This window comes from Scatophagus argus, chromosome 16 (genome assembly GCF_020382885.2).
Source record: "Scatophagus argus isolate fScaArg1 chromosome 16, fScaArg1.pri, whole genome shotgun sequence".
Lineage (NCBI taxonomy): Eukaryota > Metazoa > Chordata > Actinopteri > Scatophagidae > Scatophagus > Scatophagus argus.
In genome coordinates, this window is record NC_058508.1 from 13,265,062 (window position 1) to 13,291,184 (window position 26,123).

General features: G+C 39.0%; 4 protein-coding genes across 11 annotated transcripts; all 4 read left to right on the forward strand.

The window, feature by feature from the left end:
• The first annotated feature begins 3,338 nt into the window (after positions 1-3,338).
• LOC124072609 (cytochrome P450 2K1-like) lies at positions 3,339-7,424 on the forward strand. The gene is made up of 9 exons (XM_046414121.1): positions 3,339-3,586; positions 3,691-3,853; positions 4,051-4,200; positions 4,325-4,485; positions 4,776-4,955; positions 5,040-5,181; positions 6,494-6,678; positions 6,804-6,945; positions 7,038-7,424. Exons 1-9 carry the CDS (start codon positions 3,377-3,379, stop codon positions 7,220-7,222), a joined length of 1,518 nt encoding a protein of 505 aa, XP_046270077.1. The 5' UTR covers positions 3,339-3,376; the 3' UTR covers positions 7,223-7,424.
• Positions 7,425-9,468: 2,044 nt separating this feature from the next.
• Positions 9,469-22,106, forward strand: LOC124072611 (cytochrome P450 2K1-like). 8 transcript variants are annotated; one of them, XR_006845554.1, is made up of 13 exons: positions 9,469-9,770; positions 9,924-10,086; positions 10,163-10,312; positions 10,391-10,551; positions 10,916-11,095; positions 11,191-11,332; positions 11,447-11,631; positions 11,754-11,895; positions 12,460-12,712; positions 13,172-13,278; positions 13,393-13,496; positions 21,369-21,439; positions 21,972-22,106. XR_006845554.1 is itself a non-coding variant. In XM_046414124.1 (9 exons), exons 1-9 carry the CDS (start codon positions 9,579-9,581, stop codon positions 12,645-12,647), a joined length of 1,503 nt encoding a protein of 500 aa, XP_046270080.1. In that variant the 5' UTR covers positions 9,469-9,578; the 3' UTR covers positions 12,648-12,901. The 8 variants fall into 8 exon arrangements, 3 of the variants coding, with proteins under 3 accessions (XP_046270080.1, XP_046270081.1, XP_046270082.1); XR_006845555.1 differs by lacking the exons at positions 21,369-21,439; positions 21,972-22,106 and adding exons at positions 14,898-15,068; positions 15,444-15,559; XR_006845558.1 differs by lacking the exons at positions 21,369-21,439; positions 21,972-22,106 and adding exons at positions 14,898-15,068; positions 15,444-15,559 and having other exon boundaries at positions 13,172-13,242; positions 13,345-13,496.
• On the forward strand, positions 14,451-20,651 carry LOC124072613 (cytochrome P450 2K1-like). Its single transcript, XM_046414128.1, has 9 exons — positions 14,451-15,068; positions 15,152-15,311; positions 15,444-15,593; positions 15,750-15,910; positions 16,019-16,198; positions 16,471-16,612; positions 17,714-17,895; positions 18,263-18,404; positions 18,493-20,651. Exons 1-9 carry the CDS (start codon positions 14,877-14,879, stop codon positions 18,678-18,680), a joined length of 1,497 nt encoding a protein of 498 aa, XP_046270084.1. The 5' UTR covers positions 14,451-14,876; the 3' UTR covers positions 18,681-20,651.
• LOC124072612 (cytochrome P450 2K1-like) lies at positions 20,936-25,738 on the forward strand. The gene is made up of 10 exons (XM_046414127.1): positions 20,936-21,439; positions 21,681-22,142; positions 22,226-22,385; positions 22,499-22,648; positions 22,806-22,966; positions 23,075-23,254; positions 23,405-23,546; positions 24,549-24,730; positions 25,050-25,191; positions 25,275-25,738. The coding sequence occupies exons 2-10, from the start codon at positions 21,951-21,953 to the stop codon at positions 25,460-25,462; spliced, it is 1,497 nt and encodes a 498-aa protein (XP_046270083.1). The 5' UTR covers positions 20,936-21,439; positions 21,681-21,950; the 3' UTR covers positions 25,463-25,738.
• The last annotated feature ends 385 nt before the right edge of the window (positions 25,739-26,123 follow it).

The window sequence follows — 26,123 nt, forward strand, 5'->3', positions numbered from 1 at the left end:
TTTCTGCTTCAGGCACAGCGCATTGTTTGTGATGTGTTTTGTACATACGGTAGTAATTTGTTGGAAGTTTAATTTCTCAAACTGCAGCATATTGCAGCCTCTTCATATAGCTGATGCCACATGAACATCTTAAATAATGATAAACTACATTGAGATCAGTCTTGGTTTTTGTTCGATCTAGAAAAATACTCAATGGAAGGAAATAGTAACCACACTTTATTTCGGTGTTTTCTGGTACAAAAAGACAAAAGAATTTAATAAACTAACCACCACCCTGTTAAGATGGCCGTGTAGTATATGAACTACTGAACAAGAGGCTTGAGGCATAAGTTAGATGCAGACCAACCAGGTGTTTATTTCACCCACATGATGACATAACAGCAGAACAATGAACAAACAAAATCGACCCCGAGCAACATGTGATCCTGACAGCCAGCCCTCCTGAATACTGGTGGCCTTTTATACTCTGCCATTGATTCCCGACCCCTTCCCTAACATCAAACATTGCAACAATTTTAAAAACAGAATTAAAATACATATCCCCCACACTTGTCTCCCCCATCCAGCAAGCTCTCAATTTATATTCTACTGTACAATAATGTAACAAACCTGGAAAGAAGACATACAATATATTGTCACCCTCTTTCATATTAACAATATGGTATCTCTCAGAACCTTAAAATGGCGTTCAGTTTTCCCATGGACTGTTTTTGCCTGAACACCCTGGAAAGAGGTGTGAGTGACAACAGGTGAGTGATCTTCCACGCAATATTGTATAACTAAGCCACACATTTAAGACATCACTGTAGAAGTAGTAACACTGCTTGGACCCCGTGTTTGATTAGCTCCACTAACTTTGTTTTGTCTCCTCTTATCATTGCAGGTTCGGACTCAATTCTACCTCAGCTGAGAAGCACCTCCCATATCACTAATCCAAGTATTTTCAATACCCACAACTACGATAAAACATTTCATGCTTCCATTTCCTGTCTCACTTCCTCTACATTCAGTCCAACAAAAAGAGAGGAAATGCCAGGAAAATTAGAAAGGAAGAGGACCTTCATTACACACTCTGACAGGACTTTGACTGTCAATTGTAATGTGCCTTGAACTACATCACAACACAATGAAATATTCAAATTCAGCAGATTACAGGCCAAAATAATGATGAATCAAAATTCCAAATCAAGCTGACTAAATTGCAGTGGATGATTTTTTTTTTTTTTTTTTTTTATTTAGCACACTGCTCATTTGGTTATTTTTGTATTAACAAGAAAGGTGTCTCTACTGATGTAGATAGAATTTAAATTGGCTGACAAAAGCTGGACAGCAAGTAACTTGCACACACAAGCTTTAATTTCTGTTGTTGTTCTTGGTGAGTGTAAGTCAGTCTGAACAAAAACAATGCACAATAGCAACTGTCAAGCTGTTTACTGCAATGGTGAATAATCAAAAACAGGTTCCAGGGTGAAGGTTTCAAGTTTCAGGAGCAGGTAGGCAGGTAGAGGCCTGCAGGACAGCTGGTTTAAAAAAAAAAAAAAAAAAAGAAGTAAAATTTAATGTGGTAGACTTACAGTGTAAATGATCCTTTACCAACCATGAGTTGCTCTAACTATAATTACATTTGTGTATTCCATTAAATTCATGTGACCAAATAAATTTGGCAAGTAGGGTTATGAACTGGATCTGTCACCAGCTGTGGGCTTCTCCCTCACCCCTTCATCTCATGAGCTGTGTGCTGTCAGTCGTTAGTGAGAAAGAGAGCTGTAGAGTGGCGTTACAACTGCCTACCAAATGGCACAAATCTTGTTTTACTCACCCTCACACAGGGCGTAATATACTCAGCAGCCAGCAGATGTCCCCATTTTTAAAACCTGAAGCCTCATTTATAACTGATCTGTATGGACAAAAAAAGGGTCTTGAAATGTGAGGTTAGGTATTATAGCATGCTATCTAAATTTTATCTAAATATTAAATGTTAGTAATTTTTCCACATTATATTAAACAATTCATATTAGTATGGTTGCATAAACAGTTTCTCTAAATGAGGCTGCTACATTATTTGATATCCCTGCTTCAGGCACAGTGCATTGTTTAGACTACATTTTGTACATTGTAATTTGTCAGTAAATATTGGGACAAAATTTCAATTAGCTGGGAAAACCTGCATGGCCAGTAATTTAGCCATGTCTTCTTAGCTAAATTTCACACAAACCACACAAGAGATTTAATTTCTGTTGTTCTTGGCGAGTGCAAGTTGGCCCAAACAAATAACATGCACAGCAGCAACTGTTCAGGGTGTATTGTGATGGTGAATATGCAAAAACAGCTTCAAGGTTAAAGGTTTTGGTGCAGAGGCCTGAAGAAAGGCTGGTAAAAAAAGGATAATAGTTAATATAAGTTATAATGTCAATGCTCCTTTATGTATTAAAATAATGTGTTTGCAGAAAGAAATTTAAAAACACAATTCAAAGTGGTAAGTAGGGTTACTTTCATATCTTACGAGACACACAAATGAAATGACTTTAATGTTTCATTGCAACAGGAAAACTAAAAAATAAAATGAAGAAGACAAGAGAAAGCCACTCAGGAGGACAGGCAGTAGGATGATCAGGAGACCAGTGATGTAGACTGGAAAACTCCACAGGCTTGCGGTGAAGAAAGCTGGCTGGCAACTGATCATCCAGCTCTTGGTTTACAAAACTGTTGTCTAAGACTGTTTCAGAATAAAAGCCTTGTGAAGAAATGAATGGAGTCTGCATACTGTAAATTCTGGAGGGCTTTTTATTTTAAATGTGTAAGTTCTGAAGGACCAGAGCAAGGCTTTGTACTAAAATATGGCCAAATAAATGTTAACAGAGGGAGTTAAATATCTAAATAGTCACAGGACACTTAAACGTTGTTGGCAAAATTAACAAAAATGAACTCGCAGGTTGGTTCAGCATTTTGACGAAAGTACAATAAAACTGTTGCTGTACAATAAAGCTAAAACTGTCAGTTTTAGCTGGAGTCAGTGGACCAGGCAGGTTCATCCAGATAAACTAGCTTATTTTCCTCCGTGCCCCTATGCTTCATGTGAACTGTCTGTGATGGACCTCTGAACCATCTCAAAAGGCGGTCCAAAATAGTTTGGTTGTTTCTTAATTACTTGTTTTTGTCACCTGTTGGCAATTGTAAAATAAAAAAAAATAATAAAATAATAATTGATATAGGCTGTTAAAATATTATGTTTCCATGGACCATGTGAAAATAAGTTTTTTTTAAAAAGAAGTGGTGTTGCAAAATGGTAACTTTGCTCCTCCTACCTGAATATTGGTCACGCTGTTGCTTCTGCTCCACTTACTTTAACAACCACGCAACCTGTGCAGCATCAAAAATGTCTTATTTGGAGGATTTTGTTTTCTTCCTCTTCTCTAGTCCCACCACTCTATTGGGGACTGTTGCTCTCCTGCTTGTCCTCTATGTTGTTTCCAGCAGCTTCAGCTCCCATCAATTGGAGAAGGAGCCTCCAGGACCCAGGCCTCTTCCCCTGCTTGGCAACCTTTTGCAACTTGATCTCAAGAGACCCTACAAAACCCTTTGTGAGGTGAGTGTAGTGCTCTTATTCCAAAACATCCTGCGAATTATTTGTATGTACTATTGAAATAAATGTCCTTACATGTTTGACTACATTTGTTTAAAAATTTCCAGCTTTCAAAGAAATATGGGTCTGTATTCACGGTGTACTTTGGGACCAATAAAGTGGTGGTTTTGGCTGGATACAAAACAGTGAAAGAGGCTCTGGTCAGCAATGCGGAAGAGTTTGGAGATCGAGACATCTCCCCTATATTTTATGATATGAATAAAGGTCACGGTATGCCCTTCCTTTCAGTACTTTTACATATTACCACAAAGCCATAATATGTTTCATAACCCCTTGTTTTTATTATCGGTTGTAGTGTTCAGTCTTTTTCTTCCCACATTGTTTTGTTTAGGTAAATCACTGATCAGTGTAATGATATGTACAGTATCAGTAAAGATGAATTTTCATTTGCATGTCATGTTTAAAAGGGATTCTGTTTGCAAATGGAGAATCGTGGAAGGAGATGAGACGTTTTGCCCTCACAACCCTGAGAGACTTTGGGATGGGAAAAAGAATGGCAGAAGAAAAAATCTTGGACGAATGTCACCATTTGATCCAAATGTTTGAAGAGCATAAAGGTACAGCATTAATATATGGAAGTGATCAGATCATCACTCATTTTTTAATATTTTTGTAGCCATGTATAGGTTGTGTTTGTACCTTTTTTGTTGCACATCAGTCTTAAGTTGTTGAATTTTACAGGGAAGCCATTTGATACAAAGAAACTGGTCAGTTATGCGTCGTCCAACATCATCTCCTCCATCGTGTATGGAAGCAGGTTTGAATACAGTGACCCCCTGTTCCAAAACCTGGTGAGCAGAGCCAATGAAAGCATTCGCATTACTGGCTCTGCTACAATCCAGGTAAGCCTTATATTTGCCTTTTATGTTTGTGCTATTTTAGGAGATTACATACCATGACAATTTAAGTAAGCAGCAGTAACAAATTAGATCAGTGTACTGATATCTTTGAATTCTTTGCAAATTGTGTGGTAATGCTAAATATAAATGAGTACTTTAAAATGAAATAAAATTAAATGGGCTCATTCCATTTTATTCTACATGTAATGTGATTTTTCACTTTGTGACAAGAAATTTTAAATCTATGAGAGAGATTTACAATAATCTATGTCGTTTCTACTGTTGTGGCCCAGCTTTACAACATGTTTCCCAGACTGTTCTGTCGGATCAAAAATCGGCATCTGATATTAAAAAATGTTGAGATGACTTTCAGAGATGTCAAGAATTTAATCGAGAATCTGAAAGAGACTCTGAACCCTCAGCTGTGCAGGGGACTTGTGGACTGTTTTCTGGTTCGAAAGCAGAAAGAAGAGGTAAGACTTGATCTTTTATGTTTTTCATATGCAACATTCAACAACATCTATTTGGTGACGATCTGTTTTTGTTCTCCTTCTCAGGACTCTTGTGTTATGGACTCTCACTACAATGAGAAAAACTTGGTATTCACAGTGGTCAACCTGTTTGCAGCTGGTACTGATACCACAGCAGCAACAGTGAGATGGGGTTTGCTGTTTATGGCCAAATATCCACATATACAAGGTAAGAAGAGAGATGCTGCTCTGGGTGTTCCTGTGGGTGTCTTTAAATATTTGCCAAGATAAGGACAAAGGGAGTTTATGTGTTTAGATACTGGACAGTTCAAGCTGTTTTACTACAATACATAACAATAGTCAATCAACAAACAAGGAGTCAGACACCAGCCAGAGGTCACCAACAGAGTGCAACTAATTTGGTCATGATTGGTTATGCTTCACACAGCTGTAAACCACTCCAGTGAGTGCTGAAAGTCACAGTTTAACAAAGCCAACAAAACATAATATCATCTGCAAAAAGCAGGGATGCATTCCTGAGGTTCCTAAACAGGACACCCTGCTCACTTTGGCTGCACATTGAGATCCTGTCTATGAATGTCACAAGCAGGAATGGGGACAAAGGACAGCGTTGATAAAGTCTAACATTCACTGAAAACATGGGTGACTTTGTGCTGATAACATGCACACAGCTCTGACTTTGATGAGAGATGCAGTTTGTGAATTTATGTTTTCACTTCTGGGTTAAATACCAATAATACAAGGGCAAAAGGCAAATTTGTTGCAAACCTGGAAATAGTTCTATCACTCCATCAATATAAATAATTTGTAAAAATAACTTGTAAGTTGTACTTTTGAGATTATAAGTTTAGTTTTAATCTCTCTCAGATTTTTATTTATGTTTGATATTTATTAAATTTTGTTCATTATATTGACACAAACCAAATCTGATGCTGTGCTACTCACAGGATTCTTATAACCTCAGAGGAAGGCCTATAGCATGTCATATTTTAAGAAAATATTAAGCTGCAAAGGTACTGATAAGCAATTTCTTGACATTGAATGGCATACCACCTCTTTATGTTAACATTTAACATCTTGTTTACTCTTTTAACAGACCATGTTTTGAAGTAGTTTGTTGCTCTTGGCGCCGAGCCAGGTGCTATACGAATTTATGGTTGATTGTTGAATCTCATTCTCTGGGCTGCTCACCAAAAGAGTTATTATTTGACAACCTGGAATGAGATGTAAACAATCAAGCAGATTTTTTTTTTTTTTTTTTTTTGCACCTTCAACCTTCTCCAACAGTTTATCTTATGACTAAATACCAACAAAGAAGAAACATTCCCATCAGTTTCAGAAATACTTCATGTAAGAATGGTGAACATGATAAATGTTACCCAGGATGTATCTCTCCAGACCAAAGATTTTGTGAGGGCAATGAGTCTACTTGGTTACTCATTAGCTCAAATCATATGTTAGTCTTGTGAAAATAAAGGCAGACAAAGAATGTTAACTTTGTGTGTATTTTGTGTGTTTAGACCAGGTTCAGGAGGAGCTGGGCAGGGTAATAGGAAGCCGTCAGATCCGGGTAGAGGACAGGAAAAACCTGCCATATGTTGATGCTGTCATCCATGAGACACAGAGACTGGCCAACATTGTCCCCATGGCTATTCCTCATAAAACCAGCAGAGACATGATCTTCCAGGGCTACTGCATCAAAGCAGTTTAGTGCTCACATCTTTTCAGTACTGATCAGCAAAGAAAAAATCCTGGAAATGTTTGTTCACATGTCAAAACTTTGATTCTGATAATTGGGATGATAAACTTGTTCTTTTCTTTTGTCTGTAGGGGACAACTGTGTTTCCTCTTCTTACTTCTGTCCTGCATGATGAGAATGAATGGGAAAGCCCAAACACTTTCAATCCTTCCCATTTCCTGGATAAGGAGGGTAAATTTATTAGGCGAGATGCCTTCATGCCCTTTTCTGCAGGTACAACAACTATGACTGTTTGTTTTGGAGAAATTACAAAAATAGGTTCCACAGCATGAGTTTAACACCCTCAAATCTCTTTGTTCTTTCAGGTCGCAGGGTGTGTCTGGGGGAAAGTCTGGCTAAGATGGAGCTCTTTCTCTTCTTCACCTCATTGCTTCAGAGATTTCGTTTCACTCCTCCACATGGAGTTACAGAGGATGAACTGGATCTGTCACCAACCGTGGGCTTTACCCTCACCCCTTCATCTCATGAGCTGTGTGCTGTCAGTCGTTAGTGAGAAAGAGAGCTGTAGAGTGGCATTATAACTGCCTACCAAATGGCACAAATCTTGTTTTACTCCCTTTGCATGTTATCTAAATAATAAATAATAAGCAATTTGTATGCATTATATCAAATAATTTGTACTAGTATGGTTGCATGTACAGTTTTTTTAGAATTGGCTTTAAATCATTGCATATTCATGCTTCAGACACTTGAGTGCATCGTTTGTACTGGATTTTGTACATGGTAATTTGTTGAGGGTTTAAATTTTCAAATTGCACCTTATTGCAGCCTCGTTCTAGCTGGTTTCATAGCTGATTCTGCATGAATATCTTAAATAATAATAAAAAAATCTAAATTTACATCAGTTTCATTTTGGTCCTCTTGCTTTTCATTCAGTCTAGAGAAAAACAATAGAGAATCACGATAGATAGATAGATAAACAGATATACTTTACTGATCCCAGGCTGGGAAATTACAGTACAGCAGCAGCATTACACACAGTGATGATAACAACACCATGAAATAAAAAGAATAACCTATACATGTTAAAATACCTATATAAAATGCAGTATAAAAATGTATATACAACAGATAAGCAGTATTGAATGTGATGCAAAAAAATAAAAGCAGAATGTAAAGCGCAGTGAACCGAGTGCGTAAAAACATATAAGGTGCGTAGTGACTGTATGTTATGACCGGAGTTTTAGCTGTTATTGTACAGTGTGATGGCATGTCTTCCAGTATCTGTCCCTTCGACAGCTGCAGCAGCCTGTGAGAGAAAGTTGGAGAGGGTGCTGATCATTGTCCATGATGGATAACAGATTGTTCAGCGTACTCCTCTCCACCACGGTCTCAAAAAACTCCAGCCTGTGACCAAGTACAGCGCCAGCCTTCTTAATGATCTCATCAAGTCTGTTAGTGTCACTGGCTCTGATGCTGCTGCCCCAACACACAATGGCAAAGAAAATGGCGCTGGCAACAACAGATTGGTAAAAGATCTCCAACATCTTGTTGCACACGTTGAAGGATCCCAGCTTCCTCAGGAAATAGAGTCTCCTCATCCCCTTCTTGTAAAGAGCCTCGGTATTAAATTTCCAGTCCATGGTATTTGTACTGGGTACTCCCAGGATTTTTTCCAATTGATTGACTGTCAACTGTAATGCATCTTGAGCTGCATCACAGCAGAATGAATAAGTCACATTAAACATTTCCTCACAAGATTTCTGCTAAAGAGTAGATTCACAAGAGTACGGGCCAAAATGACAATGAACCAAATTCCAAATCAATGACTAAATTGCAGTGATTAATGTTAACCTTTTTATTTAGCACATTGCTCACTTGGTTGTTTTTGTTTTCACAAGATGGGTGTCACTACTTTCCAGTACATATTGGGGCAGAATTTTAATATGCCAATAACTTTCCTCTGTCTGTTGGCCTTAATTCACACAAGTCACGTGAGAGATTTAATTTCTGTTGTTGTTCTTGGTGAGTGTAAATCAATCCACACAAAGACAATGCACAGCAGCAACTGTTAAGTGGTTTACTGCAGTCAAAATCAGGTTCTAGGGCGAAGGTTTCAGGTTTCTGGAGCAGGTGGGCAGGTAGAGGCATGCAGGACAGCTGGATAAAAAAAATGTTCATGCGGTAGGGTTACAGTGTCAGTGTTCCATTATCAACCATGAGTATATCTAACTGTAATTACATTTGTGTATTCCATTAAATTAATGTATATGAGAAAATACATTTAAAAACACAATTCAAAGTTGTAAGCAGGATTATTTTCATATGTTTCCAGTTATTTGTGATTGATGAAGATGAATGTCTCCATTCAAATGTTAACCACATTGCCCTAAAAAAATGACTTACCCACTACCTCACTAGCAGTTTTACCATTCTGACATACTACTACTATTAATGATATATTAAGATTTGAGATCCTTTTGGAAAACATTTAGGTTCCATTTTGCTCTTGATAAAACTTGCGTTTGAACTTTATTCATAATACTGGAAAACAGCTTTGTCTTTGCCAAGCAGCCAAACTGGTTTCTGTAGTTTCTTTCTGCAAGAGGGAGGTTGCAATAAGACATCAAATGAGTGACTGACCTGCCAGCCCATCACACCTAAAGAAGAGGTCTCATTGGTGCAGTTAGTGTGACTTGAGGTGGATTGGTAGAGGCCAATGAAAGAAGGCGTTTGTCTACTACAAACACGCCCACAAAGGTGCTCTGAAGACAAACTCTCAGCATAAAGGTAATCAGAGAAGCAGTTTTGACAATATGCAGTTATCACGTCACACACTTTGAACCACTGTTCGTTGACAAGGTTTGTGTTTTGCTAGGAGTCAACTTCCAGGTAACTTAAGGATCATGTTTGAAAATCTTTTCCAGTTCTTGTTCTCCCTGCTTGGGGCCATTTTTGGTCTGCTGGTCCTGCATCTAATTTATTCCAGCTTTAGCTCCCAAAACAAGAGAAGGGAACCTCCTGGACCTAAACCTCTCCCACTGCTTGGTAACTTGCTTCAGGTGGATCTCAAGAGACTCGACAGGTCTCTTTTTGATGTGAGAAATGTGTTGTTGTTGTTGTTGTTTCATTGCTTTGTGAGATGGCAGTTCAATTGGTTTTAGTGTTTAGATTACATGCATATGCAAGTATGTATTCAGTACAATTCAGTAAATTATATTACTAGTTTTTACCTGTCTCCATGTTTTTAGCTGTCCAAAAAATATGGACCAGTGTTTACAGTCTACTTAGGACTTAAGAAGGTGGTAGTGCTAGCAGGATACAGGACAATCAAACAGGCCCTGGTCAACCATGCTGAAGAGTTTGGAGACAGGGAGGTCACTCCCATATTCTATGATTTCAACAAAGAACATGGTAAGAGAATGTTTTGTGGTGTTTTTTTATTACCTTACGGTTCTTATCAAAATAAGCCAGTCACTCCTGTTTCCAGGCATATTGTTTTCCAATGGCGACTCATGGAAAGAAATGAGGCGTTTTGCTCTCACTACACTGAGAGATTTTGGGATGGGCAAAAGGCTTAGTGAAAGGAAAATCCTTGAGGAATGTCACTACTTGACTGAAGAATTTGAGCAGTATGAAGGTAACGCCTCCACTAAAGCCCCTCTGCCTCAAATACTTTGCATTTTTTAAGTCTGATCCATAACTCTGTTTCTCTCAGGTAAAGCCTTCGACAACACCCAGGCAATTTGTTATGCGTCTTCAAATATTATATCAGCAATCATGTTTGGAAAGAGGTTTGAATACAAAGACCCTGTTTTCCAAGCTATGGTGGAAAAAGACCACGAATCCATCCGGCTGACAGGATCAGCTTCCATCCTGGTAATGCAGAGTGACTTGATGACTCAAAGGAAATTTTATATTTTGGTGTATATTGTTGTTGGAGTCCATTAAATATTTGGTAAAACTGTATTTTAAAGTTTGTTTTTTATTTTTAAACAAACATTTCCTTAATTTATTATTTCCTGGAACTTCCTTGAAGAAAACTAAATTCATTCTAGAGTAAATATTTGCATATGGGAAACCTGATTGTAGTTTATCATTAGCCTCCATCATTATCAAGATTTATAAGTTTGACATCTCTATGTGTTCAACTGTATAATATGTAAAAACAATGTCTTTCACAGGTCACATTGACAATTAATTTGACAATTAATTAGGCTGTTTATATTGTGCTGCATTACAGATATACAACATGTTTCCTTGGCTTGGCCCTTTTCTTAAGAACTGGAGAGATTTGATGAAGAATGTGGAGGAAAACAAAGAGAAAATGAAAAGCATCATAGCGGATCTGAAGGAGACTCTGAACCCTGAAGTATGCAGATGCTTTGTTGACACATTCCTGACCCGTAAGCTAAATCTGGAGGTGAGGTGGGGTGTCAAAACTCCAGTGATTCATCATACAGATCAACCAGTCATCAAGTATAATCCCTCTTTTTGATTTTTTGTATGTTATGCTAGGAATCTGAACTCAAAGATTCACACTTTCATGATGACAACCTGGTCCACAGTGTGCTAAATCTGTTTGCAGCAGGAACTGATACCACTGGAAATACACTCCAGTGGTGCCTACTTTTTATGGCCAAGTACCCTCGTGTTCAAGGTGCAAAAACGCATTGCTCATGTTTGTAATAGCCAGCAGTGCTCTCAGGAACTTTTTGGTTATTGCAGCATCTACGATAACTCAGACTGTAATCCTTTTTCCATGCGCATTCAGACCAGGTTCAGGAGGAGCTGAGCAGGGTGGTTGGAAGGCGTCAGGTCCGCGTAGAGGACAGGAAGTACCTGCCCTACACTGATGCTGTCATCCACGAGTCGCAAAGACTGGCCAACATTGTCCCCATGGCAATTCCTCACAAAACCAGCCAAGATGTCAACTACAAGGGCTACTTTATCCAACAGGTCTGTTTGCATCAATCCAAATTTGTTTTTGTTCTATGTGTTCTTCTCTGAGGGGTCTTGAAAGAACTGCTTTGGTTACAAGATGCCATTTGATAAACTCCTCTTTCTTCCTTTCCCTACAGGGGACTACTGTTTTTCCTCTTCTTACTTCCGTCCTTTATGATGAAAGCGAATGGGAGAGCCCAAACACTTTCAACCCCTCTCACTTCCTGGATAAGGAGGGTAAATTTATCAGAAGAGATGCCTTCATGCCCTTTTCTGCAGGTATAACAACTTTATCAAATCGGTCTGTACATATATTTAAAGATCTTCTCCACTAATGTAAGGCATAAATTGTGTCTGACACACTTTAATTTAATTTTAATCAAATTAAAATCCTTAAAATTGCACATATTCCTTCTCTCTTGTAAAAGAATTCCAGAGTTCCAGAGTTTTTTTTTTTTTTCATTTTGCAAGTTTAACTGCTGGAAACAAGATGTCTTCTAGTTCACCACGAAGTCCATTCACAGTGTCTGTGCACTGGGGGATTTGGGTTTCCACATCACATTTCTGTATGGTTATATCAAGGAAATTCAATCGAATGCAACTGGACTTAGTTATTTGTCTTTGAAGACGTTTCGCCTCTCATCCAAGAGGCTTCATCAGTTCATGCTCGCTTGACTAGTCCAGGGACTAGTCCCAGCCTGGATGGATGTCAATGACCTGGATGAATGAGAATATTCACAGGCTTATTTCTGTATGTCTCTGTCTCTGTTCATACATCATTCCACACAGTGAAGCTGCTTCACAATTGCAAAGATAAGATCCAACTTAGCTTTCTTCTTCTAGGTCGCAGGGCGTGTCTCGGAGAGAGTCTGGCCAGAATGGAGATCTTTCTTTTCTTCACCTCTCTCCTTCAGCGCTTTCGTTTTACTCCTCCACCTGGAGTCACAGAGGATGAACTGGATCTCACACCCGTTGTGGGCTTCATTCTCACCCCTTCACATCATGAGCTGTGTGCCGTCAGTCGCCACTGATGAAGAGTGCTGGAACTTCTTTTGTTGTTTTGCAGGCTGTCTGTATCTTACAGTGCACGTAACAGGTCATTATTGGATCTAAATGTATTTTGTATATTTTGCTGACAGTAAAAACTTAATGGTTAATAAAGCAAACTGTAAGGCAGAGCAGTGAAAATATCTTAAATATAGCTGAAACTTGAACTGATATTGATGTGATTTCTGTAGCTTCTGTCTGTACATTACAGGGGGTTGAGACAAGGAAATAAAATTTTTAAAAAGATGATATTCATGCTGAGTGGCTGACTAGCCTGACCTATTACATCCACTTGATTAGACAGTTAGTGAGAAGGAGTGACTGTGGTATCCAGAAAGATGGTCCTAAGATACGTTCTCAACCGAAATGTCTAGTCAGAAGGCTTGTGAAAGAAGTCAGCTTCCAGCTGAATGCAGGATCATATTTGAAGATCTTTTCCAATTCTCCATGTCATTCTCTCTGGGGATGGCCATTATGTGCCTGCCAATTGGACATCTTCTTTCTCCAGTTTCAGCTCCCAAGACGAGAAGGGAGCCTCTGGGGTGTACATCTCTCTCCCTGCTTGGTAAATTCCTTCAGGTAGATTTCAAGAAACCACACATCCCTTATTGCAAGGTACATGCAGGCTCCATAATTGATTAATATGATTATAATATAGAATTCATAGCTTTTATCCTTTAGTGGGTCACAGTTGATGTTAACTACATGTCTTTGCACTGTGGGAGGAAGCTGAAAGAAGCCCCTGGAAGAAACTCACACAGACACAGAGATGCAAAACTACAAACTCTGCAGCCTGCTGGCAAGTTCAAACCCAGAACCTTACCATCTCTGAGGTAAGTGTACCACAGTGCTCCCTGTTTGACTATACACACACATAATGGCCCGATTATTATAAGACATATGCAGCAAGATACAAGATACAAGATAGGTTTGTTTGTCACATACACAATCACACACGGTACAATGTGCAGTGTAATTTTTTTATGTCCCTGCTACCAAAAAATAGGTAAGTAAAATTTAAAAATTGATATATATACATATATATATATATGCTCAGCTAAGAAGTTATTGGAACAAGACAAAGAATCCAAAATCCTCTCCCAATGTAAACGCAACCCCCTGCAAACTAAAGCAACCTCCTCATGTATAGGATCCTCTATAAAATGACATGCCATTCTAATACGAATTACTCGGTCGGTGTCCATTAAAATCTTTGCGATTGAATGAATGAACAAGGAAATGAAGCAGCAGTTCGTCTCTGTGAAGGTGAGAAGACGGACAGAAACTATGAGTTTACTGAAGAAAATCTGTTCCTGACCAAGTTATGTTCACAGACTAAGTTACTGTGGTAATTCACTCTGAGCACAAGTTACCTCTCTCCATGAAATGGGCTTGAGTTACCCCACTGTGTCAAGTCTGAGTTACCTGCACTACTGAAATGGTTAACCCAGAGCTTCCCTCATCCTGCTTTCTGAAAAGGGGACCAGGAACTGCAGAGTGAATGATTAATACCACTGACATTCAGGCCCACCTCCAAAATCAAATTTGAATTTTCGTTCATCAGTGCTACCAGTGGAAAAATGAGTAACTGAGATAGTTTTACCTCCCACTTAAAACTGTACCCATGTAACTGTCACAAATTCCCACAGATGCTACGAGTTTGGCTTGATGGTAGACTCATCTTCGGCATTTAAGCCTCAGGATCAAAAGTAACATTTTGGTAAGATGCAAATAGTGAACTGAATAGACTTCAATACACTCTGCTTTGATATACCAGTTGTTTTATTTTGTCTGGTATTTCCTTATCATTAAACTTTGGACTTAGTGATGGATGTTTGTTTAGTGTTTATTTAAACAGTTGCATTTCAATCAGAAAAGCCAAATGCAGATATGAGCCAGGAGCAAAGACTGGTATGCTAATGGAGGATGTTTTACCATCACAGGTTTTCTGGCCAAATTGAAACTCCATCACTCTCCTTCAGCTTTTCTTTCATTGCTTCACCTGGAGTGACAGAGAATTAATTGGACCTTCAAGTATTTAGTTTCTGCTGCCTAATATTGGTTATTCTAATAACTTGGGAATCATGGCCAGACATATATAGTGGCTGTGCTTGCAAATTTTCATAGAAGACTGGACCATTAGCATTGGAGGACGTTTGCGTTCCCTGAGTGCTCTTCTAGGTATCAGCGTAACAGTTTTAAGTTTGTCTGCAATGGAAAACCTTATTCTGCAGTACCCCAGTATAACCACTCTGCTGAGCACTGCTGGGATCTTCCTCGCCTTGTATGTATTTTTCTCTGGCTTTGACCGTCAAAGAAAGGAGCCTCCGGGTCCCAGGCCACTGCCACTGTTTGGCAGTTTGCTGCAGCTGGATACAAAGGCGCCCCACAAAACTCTACATGAGGTAGGTCAATGATATGGGGATATATAAATATATACTGTGTGCATGTGTGTGTATGTATTCATTATTGATAAACTTCATTTCAGCTCTCCAAGAAGTATGGACCCATATTCACAGTCTATTTTGGGCCAAAAAAAGTAGTTGTTCTGGCAGGACACAAGATGATCAAGCAGGCTCTGGTCAGCCACAATGCATTTTCAGACAAAGAAATTTTACCAATTATCAAAGACCTGAAATTGACACACGGTGAGGAACATAAACTATTGTTCAACATTTATATACTGTTTTGTTATAATATTTGCGATAATAGTCTACTCAAAATATATGTCACTTACAATTTCATATTCACATAAAAAGAAGACTTCTTGTCATCTGCAGGAATTATATTTGCCAATGGATCCTCATGGAAAGAAATGAGAAATTTTGCACTGACTAGCATGAAAGATTTTGGAATGGGCAAACAAGCATGTGGAGAGAAAATCATAGAGGAGAGTCAACACCTAATTGATGTCTTTAAAGGAACACATGGTAAGCAGATTTTGGCATGTAGGTTTATTGGTTTCAGTGTGAGCCCACCAGTGAATGAACTATGTTGTATTCGCTACAAGCAGAGTAGAAACTGATAATTCCAAATTTTAAACTGTGAATTAAGCAAATGAAACCACTAAATCTGATCTCTTTCAGGTAATCCCATTGACACTGCCCAGCCAGTAAGACAGGCTGTCTGCAATATCATCTGTTCTATTGTCTATGGCAAGAGGTTTGAATATGATGACCCAGTGTTCAGCTCTATGGTGGCTCGAGCGAAGAAGAACAGTCAGCTCATGGGCTGTGCTTCAGTGCAGGTATTTCAGTGCTTGCATATGGAACTATAATGTCATCCAAAAGAGATTTTATATAATCAAAGGTACCTTATCTATAGGTTTGTGTAATATGCTGTCTTTGTTCAACAGCTGTATAACCTTTTTCCAAGGCTGTTCAGTTGGGTTGGCGCTCGAAAACAACTGATGAAAGGTGCATTTGCTAATAGGAAACAGATGAAAGAGTTGATCAAGGGTTTACAAGACACCCTTAATCCACAGATGCACAGAGGTTTGGTGGATGCCTTTCTGGCCCGCAAGATGCACCTTGAGGTACACAAGAAATGACTACCTGTTACAGAAACCTCACACTGCCTCTTCCATAGCAATCTTAAAGACTTATAAGATGATCTTTGAAAATTTCTTTTTAATGTTGCCAGATTTGCTGATCTGCTTGGTAGTACAAGTACTACAGATAGAGCTTTCTATTATCCGAAGATTACAATGTGTTTGAAAAAGTAAACACAAGGCATCTTAAAAGTCAGTTCATGCAGCTGTGTTACTGACTCACTGACTCTGATTTTCATTGTTTTGATGCTTGTAAGACATCGGGAATTGCGAATTCTCACTATGATGACGACAACCTGCTGATTACTATTGTCAACCTGTTCACTGCTGGCACCAACACTACATCTTCTACTATTAGATACGGTTTACTGCTCATGGCCAAGTACCCAAAAATACAAGGTAAGGAACACAGAGAACACCTAATTCCTGGGAAATATTCCTTGAAACATTTAATAATTAAAGTCTTGTTTCTTCAAGACTTTGCTGTAAAAGCATATCAACACATCATGGTATGACAACTTGCTGGTGCTCTATTTTGGATCATATGATTCAGGAAGAGATTGCCTCCAAGTCTTGGTCTGGAGTGCTTTGTTATGGTGAAAATGTAATCTGCCTGTACACGCTTGGAAATCTAAAGAAAACCTTTAACAAGGCAGACATGGTGAAGAGAACCACAGACTGGAAACTATCTACTCAGTACAAAGAACTGAGTATACATGGTACAGTACAAGGGTAGCAGTGATGAGTATGTGTACTATACAGACAAAAGTATTGGGGTTAGGTTTGGCCCCTTACTTCCAGTGAAGGGATATCTTAATGCTGCATACCAAGACATTTTGGACAATGCTATGCTTTCAACGTTGTATCAACAATTTTGGAGAAGGCTCTTTTCTATTGCAGCATGAATGTGCCCCAGTGCACAAAGCAAGGTTCATAAAGACATGGTTGGATGAATTTAGTGTGGAAGAACTTGACTGGCCCACACAGAGCCCTGACTTCAACCCCATCCAACACCTTAGGGACAAACTGGAACAGGGAGTTCCTGGTCCCATTGCACACCCTTTGCCTGTTGCCAATGCCACAGTGCCCCACACCAATAAATGCCAGTTCTGTAGATAAACACTCTACCTGGACTGTATTCTGGCGCAAATTGTAGCGCCTCGTTAGGGGCCAGCCATCTTCTTGATATTAGGAACTCATGTGAAAAGAAGATAACAATGGTATGCTACACCCCTCAATAATGTAACTATTATTTTAAAAATGTCACAAATATGAATATTTCCCTGATATATTTGTTCCAAAAAACAAACAAACGAAATCAGAATTTTCATTGTCTTTTCAATGAGTTGACTAGCAAATGGCTCCAAACAAGAAGATGCACAGTTGATAGGCAGCTTACGTTGGTTGAAAATCACTTTCACTAACTGCAGTCAACCAGTTCTGCACTCATATTCATAGCAAAACATCGCTATTAATGTTTTCTCATTTATCATCTCTCAGACCTGGTCCAAGAGGAACTCAGCAGGGTGGTAGGAAGCCGTCAGATCCAGGTAGAGGACAGAAAGAACCTGCCGTACACTGATGCTGTCATTCATGAAATTCAGAGAATGATCAGCATTGTCCCCTCAATTGCACATTGTGCCTCCCAGGATGCCACTCTCCAGGGTTACTTTATCAAGAAGGTATAGTAGTTCACAGACTGTGTTCCCCTCAAACTGGTAGTAAAGTGCTAGTAGTTATGGCAACTGGATTTCTTTTAGGCTGTTGAAAGTGTTTCACCTACCCATTCCCAAGGCTTCTTCAGTTCTAAAACCTTTAGTGGGGTTGTCAATTTTGGGGTGGTCCTGAGGGTTGTTGACACCTCCTGCCATCATGACCATCAAAGACCCTAACCCAAAAGAAAAGTGGTTGATTTCACTTGTAGCATTTCAATTACCATGACCCTGTTGATTGAGAACCTACAAAGACATCAAACCAGTACTAAGTGGGGCAGGGGGGGCAGTTAAATGCAGATATACATAATGTGTTATCATCTCCAACATATTTTAGGGGACCCCAGTGCTTGTTCTGCTGTGGTCAGCCCTTCAGGATGAAAATGAATGGGAAAACCCTGATACTTTTGACCCAGCCCATTTCCTAGATAAGGATGGAAATTTCAGAAAGAGAGAAGCTTTTCTAACTTTCTCTGCAGGTAACTGTGGTTTTGCTGATTATCACCAAAACAACAGAGAGAACAAAAGTGTTTGAAGATGTGACATTCTTCTTCTGATTTATTTCAGGCTCAAGGGTTTGTACAGGGGAGAGTTTAGCCCGGATGGAGCTGTTCCTCTTCTTCACTTCCCTCCTCCAGCACTTTCGTTTTACTCCCCCACCTGGAGTTATGGAAGATGAACTGGATCTGACGCTTGTTACGGGTTTCTTCCTAAGTCCTTCACCTCATGAGCTCTGTGCCATTAGCAGGTTCTAATAAACAGTTACATCAGAGAATTGCAAACAGCGATCACCCACTGAGAAACTGCACAATGATTTTCAAATGAGTTTTATTGTCGCATGCACAATCAAACACAGTACAGTGTCTCATAAAATCCTTATGTGCCTTGCTCCAGAATGACTTCAACAAATAAAGCTAAATATAATATAGACATATAGATGTCAACTTTGTATTTTCGGACAATAAGAAATAAGAAGATTTTGCTGATCTGCTTGGTAGTACAAGTACTACAGATAGAGCTTTCTATTATTCGAAGATTAAAACGTGTTTGAAAAGTAAACACAAGGCATCCTAAAAGTCAGTTCATGTAGCTGTGTTAATGATTCACTGCCTGATTTTCATTGTTTCAATGCTTGTAAGACATCGAGGTTACGATTTCTCACTGTGATGAAGACAACCTGCTGATTACTATTGTCAACCTGTTCACTGCTGGCACCAACACTACATCTTCTACTATTATACGGTTTACTGCTCATGGCCAAGCACCCAAAAATTCCGCAGTGCCCCGCTGGGGGCCAGCCATCTTCTTGATATGCACCAGAAACTCATGTAAAAATAAGTAATAATAATAACTCATAATAAAAATACCAAATTGATCCATATCAACGGTATGCTACACTTCTCAATAATAAAAAATATCATTGTTCATGGCAATATAACTATTATTTCAAAAATGTCACAAATATGAACAATGCACAATGACTTTTAAATGAGTTTTATTGTCACATGCACAATCAAACACAGTACAGTGTCTCATAAAATCCTTATGTGCCTTGCTCCAGAATGACTTCAACAAATAAAGTTAAATATAATATAGACATATAGATGTCAACTTTGTATTTTCAGACAATAAGAAATAAGAAGATTTGCTGAAATAATGTTAAGATTCAGAAGAAGAATGGATTAAAGGATACCAAAATATGTAACAATAATTAATACACGTCAAAACAGCAGAGTGAAAACATTGAAACATTTCGATGTGCTGGAGACATGGTGACAGTGTTTGGCAGAGTTTGTCACAATTCTTTGCATTCATTGATGTTTTGCCTGAGGCCTTGTCCACAGTGTACTCCCAGAGATTTAACTTCTGTACAAATCTGGTATTCAAGCCTGTTATCTTTCACAGTGAGCCAATCATTTGTTTTGCTGTCACCTTGTTTCTCTGTTTCTTTGCCCAGCAGTCAGGTGCACTGTGCCTTTGGTATGAAGTGTGCTGCTTTGGTCGTTGACAGCTGCCAGAAGCTGTTGTTTGCCTCTTTTTTTTTTTTTTGTTTTTGGTATTTTTGGTGTTTGTGGTGTTTTTCATGTAGTTGGATAAAATCCATTTGGAACTTGCATTTGGCATTTTTAAATGTATTTTAACAAAGACATTTTTTGGGCTGTTTTCTTAGCGTTAAACTGGTTGTGTTTGTGCAGAGTACATCCATCTGCCCTGCAGTCAGCAAGTTAGCAAGTTCAGGTGTTCAGGACTGGTGACCTTTAGATATATGTTTTGCACATATTAATTAAAAGGAAGTAATTGAGTCTCAGGTGCATGCAGTCGCATTTTGAGAGCTATGACAATCTTTCTATTGTTAATTAACATGGTATATCAATTGATGGTCTTTTTTTGCAATATTAGTTTTCCATTCATTTTGTTTCTTGTACAAGTCCTTGAAGGGAGATAGAGATCATAGAAAATTGGCCCCTAGAATGGTTGATGCCATGCACAACCTGTGAAACCAGGTCATCGTCAGGACATAAACTGGATTAGGGCCACCACCACTTTGTACTCAGCAATTTTGTTGTTTATTCTGTGAGTCCTGCAGGCGTGTTATTTCATGCACAGGTCTTATAGCAGACGGACGGTTAAGTAAACTCAGTTCTCTGTGGACAGGGCAAAAGTCTGCTTCTTTATTTTACAAGTCACTATATGTTGTTTAATTTTTGGAACACTGGTTATAAATTAAACCAAAACTCACAAGATGAACTCCCCTTTTAGTAGGCTTCAGCTTTACACTATGAACATACTCATCTTACATATATATATATATATATATATATATATATATATATATATATATATGCTCAGCTAAGAAGTTATTGGAACGAGACAAAGAATCCAAGGCCTCAAAATCCTCTCCCAATGTAAACGCAACCCTCTGCAAACTAAAGCAACCTCCTCATGTATAGGATCCTCTATAAAATGACATGCCATTCTAATACTCGGTCGGTGTCCATTAAAATTATTGCGATTGAATGAATGAATAAGGAAATGAAGCAGCAGTTCGTCTCTGTGAAGGTGAGAAGATGGACAGAAACTATGAGTTTACTGAAGAAAATCTGTTCCTGACCAAGTTATGTTCACAGACTAAGTTACTGTGGTAATTCACTCTGAGCACAAGTTACCTCTCTTCATGAAATGGGCTTGAGTTACCCCACTGTATCAAGTTTGAGTTACCTGCGTTACTGAAATGGTTAACCCAGAGCTTCCCTCATCCTGCTTTCTGAAAAGGGGACCAGGAACCGCAGAGTGAATGATTAATACCACTGACATTCAGGCCCACCTCCAAAATCTAATTTGAATTTTCGTTCATCAGTGCTACCAGTGGAAAAATGAGTAACTGAGATAGTTTTACCTCCCACTTAAAACTGTACCTATATCACTGTCACAAATTCCCACAGATGCTACGAGTTTGGCTTGATGGTAGACTCATCTTCAGCATTTAAGCCTCAGGATCGAAAGTAACATTTTGGTAAGATACAAATAGTGAACTGAATAGACTTCAATACACTCTAGTTTATATATCATATCTGCTTTGATATACCATTTGTTTTATTTTGTATGGTATTTCCTTATCATTAAACTTTGGACTTAGTGATGGATGTTGGTTTAGTGTTTATTTAAACAGTTGCATTTCAATCAGAAAAGCCAAATGCAGATATGAGCCAGGAGCAAAGACTGGTATGCTAATGGAGGATGTTTTACCATCACAGGTTTTCTGGCCAAATTGAAACTCCATCACTCTCCTTCAGCTTTTCTTTCATTGCTTCACCTGGAGTGACAGAGAATTAATTGGACCTTCAAGTATTTAGTTTCTGCTGCCTTATATTGGTTACTCTAATAGCTTTGGAATCATGGCCAGACATATATAGTGGCTGTGCTTGCAAATTTTCATAGAAGACTGGACCATTAGCATTGGAGGACGTTTGCGTTCCCTGAGTGCTCTTCTAGGTATCAGCGCAACAGTTTTAAGTTTGTCTGCAATGGAAAACCTTATTCTGCAGTACCCCAGTATAACCACTCTGCTGAGCACTGCTGGGATCTTCCTCGCCTTGTATGTATTTTTCTCCGGCTTTGACCGTCAAAGAAAGGAGCCTCCAGGTCCCAGGCCACTGCCACTGTTTGGCAGTTTGCTGCAGCTGGATACAAAGGCGCCCCACAAAACTCTACATGAGGTAGGTCAATGATATGGGGATATATAAATATATACTGTGTGCATGTGTGTGTATGTATTCATTATTGATAAACTTCATTTCAGCTCTCCAAGAAGTATGGACCCATATTCACAGTCTATTTTGGGCCAAAAAAAGTAGTTGTTCTGGCAGGACACAAGATGATCAAGCAGGCTCTGGTCAGCCACAATGCATTTTCAGACAAAGAAATTTTACCAATTATCAAAGACCTGAAATTGACACACGGTGAGGAACATAAACTATTGTTCAACATTTATATACTGTTTTGTTATAATATTTGTGATAATAGTCTACTCAAAATATATTCACATAAAAAGAAGACTTCTTGTCATCTGCAGGAATTGTATTTGCCAATGGATCCTCATGGAAAGAAATGAGAAATTTTGCACTGACTAGCATGAAAGACTTTGGAATGGGCAAACAAGCATGTGGAGAGAAAATCATAGAGGAGAGTCAACACCTAATTGATGTCTTTAAAGGAACACATGGTAAGCAGATTTAGGCATTGTAGGTTTATTGGTTTCAGTGTGAGCCCACCAGTGAATGAACTATGTTGTATTCGCTACAAGCAGAGTAGAAACTGATAATTCCAAATTTTAAACTGTGAATTAAGCAAATGAAACCACTAAATCTGATCTCTTTCAGGTAATCCCATTGACACTGCTCAGCCAGTAAGCCAGGCTGTCTGCAATATCATTTGTTCTATTGTCTATGGCAAGAGGTTTGAATATGATGACCCAGTGTTCAGCTCTATGGTGGCTCGAGCGAAGAAGAACAGTCAGCTCATGGGCTGTGCTTCAGTGCAGGTATTTCAGTGCTTGCATATGGAACTATAATGTCATCCAAAAGAAATTTTATATAATCAAACGTACCTTATCTACAGGTTTGTGTAATATGCTGTCTTTGTTCAACAGCTGTATAACCTTTTTCCAAGGCTGTTCAGTTGGGTTGGAGCTCGAAAACAACTGATGAAAGGTGCATTTGCTAATAGGAGACAGATGAAAGAGTTGATCAAGGGTTTACAAGACACCCTTAATCCACAGATGCACAGAGGTTTGGTGGACGCCTTTCTGGCCCGCAAGATGCACCTTGAGGTACACAAGAAATGGCTGCCTGATCCAGAAACCTCACACTGCCTAAGATGATCTTTAAAAAATTTCTTTTTAATGTTGCCAGATTTGCTGTTCATGCAGCTGTGTTACTGACTCACTGACTCTGATTTTCATTGTTTCAATGCTTGTAAGACATCGGGAATTGCGAATTCTCACTATGATGATGACAACCTGCTGATTACTATTGTCAACCTGTTCACTGCTGGCACCGACACTACATCTTCTACTATTAGATACGGTTTACTGCTCATGGCCAAGCACCCAAAAATACAAGGTAAGGAACACAGAGAACACCTAATTCCTGGGAAATATTCCTTGAAACATTTAATAATTAAAGTCTTGTTTCTTCAAGACTTTGCTGTAAAAGCATATCAACACATCATGGTATGAAAACTTGCTGGTGCTCTATTTTGGATCATATGATTCTGGAAGAGATTTCCTCCAAGTCTTGGTCTGGAGTGCTTTGTTATGGTGAAAATGTAATCTGCCTGTACACGCTTGGAAATCTAAAGAAAACCTTTAACAAGGCAGACATGGTGAAGAGAACCACAGACTGGAAACTATCTACTCAGTGCAAAGAACTGAGTATACATGGTACAGTACAAGGGTAGCAGTGATGAGTATGTGTACTATACAGACAAAGGTATTGGGGTTAGGCTTGGCCCCTTACTTCCAGTGAAGGGATATCTTAATGCTGCATACCAAGACATTTTGGACAATGCTATGCTTTCAACTTTGTATCAACAATTTTGGAGAAGGATCTTTTCTATTGCAGCATGAATGTGCCCCAGTGCACAAAGCAAGGTTCATAAAGACATGGCTGGATGAATTTGGTGTGGAAGAACTTGACTGGCCCACACAGAGCAACAACAACACACAACACTCTACCTGGACTGTATTTTTAATGGCGCCCATTGTAGCGTCCCGCTGGGTGCCAGTCATCTTCTTGATATCAGAAACCCATGTGAAAATAAGACACCAAATTGCTCCATAACAATGTCATGCTACACCCCTCAATAATATAACTATTATTTTAAAAATGTCACAAATATGAATATTTCCCTGATATATTTGTTCCAAATAAACAAACAAAATCAGAATTTTCATTGTCTTTTCAATGAGTTGACTAGCAAATGGCTCCAAACAAGAAGATGCACAGTTGATAGGCAGCTTACGTTGGTTGAAAATCACTTTCACTAACTGCAGTCAACCAGTTCTGCACTCATATTCATAGCAAAACATCGCTATTAATGTTTTCTCATTTATCATCTCTCAGACCTGGTCCAAGAGGAACTCAGCAGGGTGGTAGGAAGCCGTCAGATCCAAGTAGAGGACAGAAAGAACCTGCCTTACACTGATGCTGTCATTCATGAAATTCAGAGAATGATCAGCATTGTCCCCTCAATTGCACGTTGTGCCTCCCAGGATGCCACTCTCCAGGGTTACTTTATCAAGAAGGTATAGTAGTTCACAGACTGTGTTCCCCTCAAACTGGTAGTAAAGTGCTAGAAGTTATGGCAACTGGATTTCTTTTAGGCTGTTGAAAGTGTTTCACCTACCCATTCCCAAGGCTTCTTCAGTTCTAAAACCTTTAGTGGGGTTGTCAATTTTGGGGTGGTCCTGGGGGTTGTTGGCACCTTCTGCCATCATGACCATCAATGACCCTAACCCAAAAGAAAAGTGGTTGATTTCACTTGTAGCATTTCAATTATCATGACCCTGTTGGAGAGTTAAATGCAGGTATACATAATGTGTTATCATCTCCAACATATTTTAGGGGACTCCAGTGCTTGTTCTGCTGTGGTCAGCCCTTCAGGATGAAAATGAATGGGAAAACCCTGATACTTTTGACCCAGCCCATTTCCTAGATAAGGATGGAAATTTCAGAAAGAGAGAAGCTTTTCTAACTTTCTCTGCAGGTAACTGTGGTTTTGCTGATTATCACCAAAACAACTGAGAGAACAAAAGTGTTTGAAGATGTGACATCTTTGATTTATTTCAGGCTCAAGGGTTTGTACAGGGGAGAGTTTAGCCCGGATGGAGCTGTTCCTCTTCTTCACCTCCCTCCTCCAGCACTTTCGTTTTACTCCCCCACCTGGAGTTACGGAAGATGAACTGGATCTGACGCTTGTTACGGGCTTCTCCCTAAGTCCTTCACCTCATGAGCTTTGTGCCATTAGCAGGTTCTAATAAACAGTCACATCAGAGAATTGCAAACAGCGATCACCCACTGAGAAACTGCACAATGATTTTCAAATGAGTTTTATTGTCGCATGCACAATCAAACACAGTACAGTGTCTCATAAAATCCTTATGTGCCTTGCTCCAGAATGACTTCAACAAATAAAGCTAAATATAATATAGACATATAGATGTCAACTTTGTATTTTCAGACAATAAGAAATAAGAAGATTTGCTGAAATAATGTTAAGATTCAGAAGAAGAATGGATTAAAGGATACCAAAATATGTAACAATAATTAATACACGTCAAAACAGCAGAGTGAAAGCATTGAAACATTTCGATGTGCTGGAGACATGGTGACAGTGTTTGGCAGAGTTTGTCACAATTCTTTGCATTCATTGATGTTTTGCCTGAGGCCTTGTCCACAGTGTACTCCCAGAGATTTAACTTCTGTACAAATCTGGTATTCAAGCCTGTTATCTTTCACAGTGAGCCAATCATTTGTTTTGCTGTCACCTTGTTTCTCTGTTTCTTTGCCCAGCAGTCAGGTGCACTGTGCCTTTGGTATGAAGTGTGCTGCTTTGGTCGTTGACAGCTGCCAGAAGCTGTTGTTTGCCTCTTTTTTTTTTTTTTGTTTTTGGTATTTTTGGTGTTTGTGGTGTTTTTC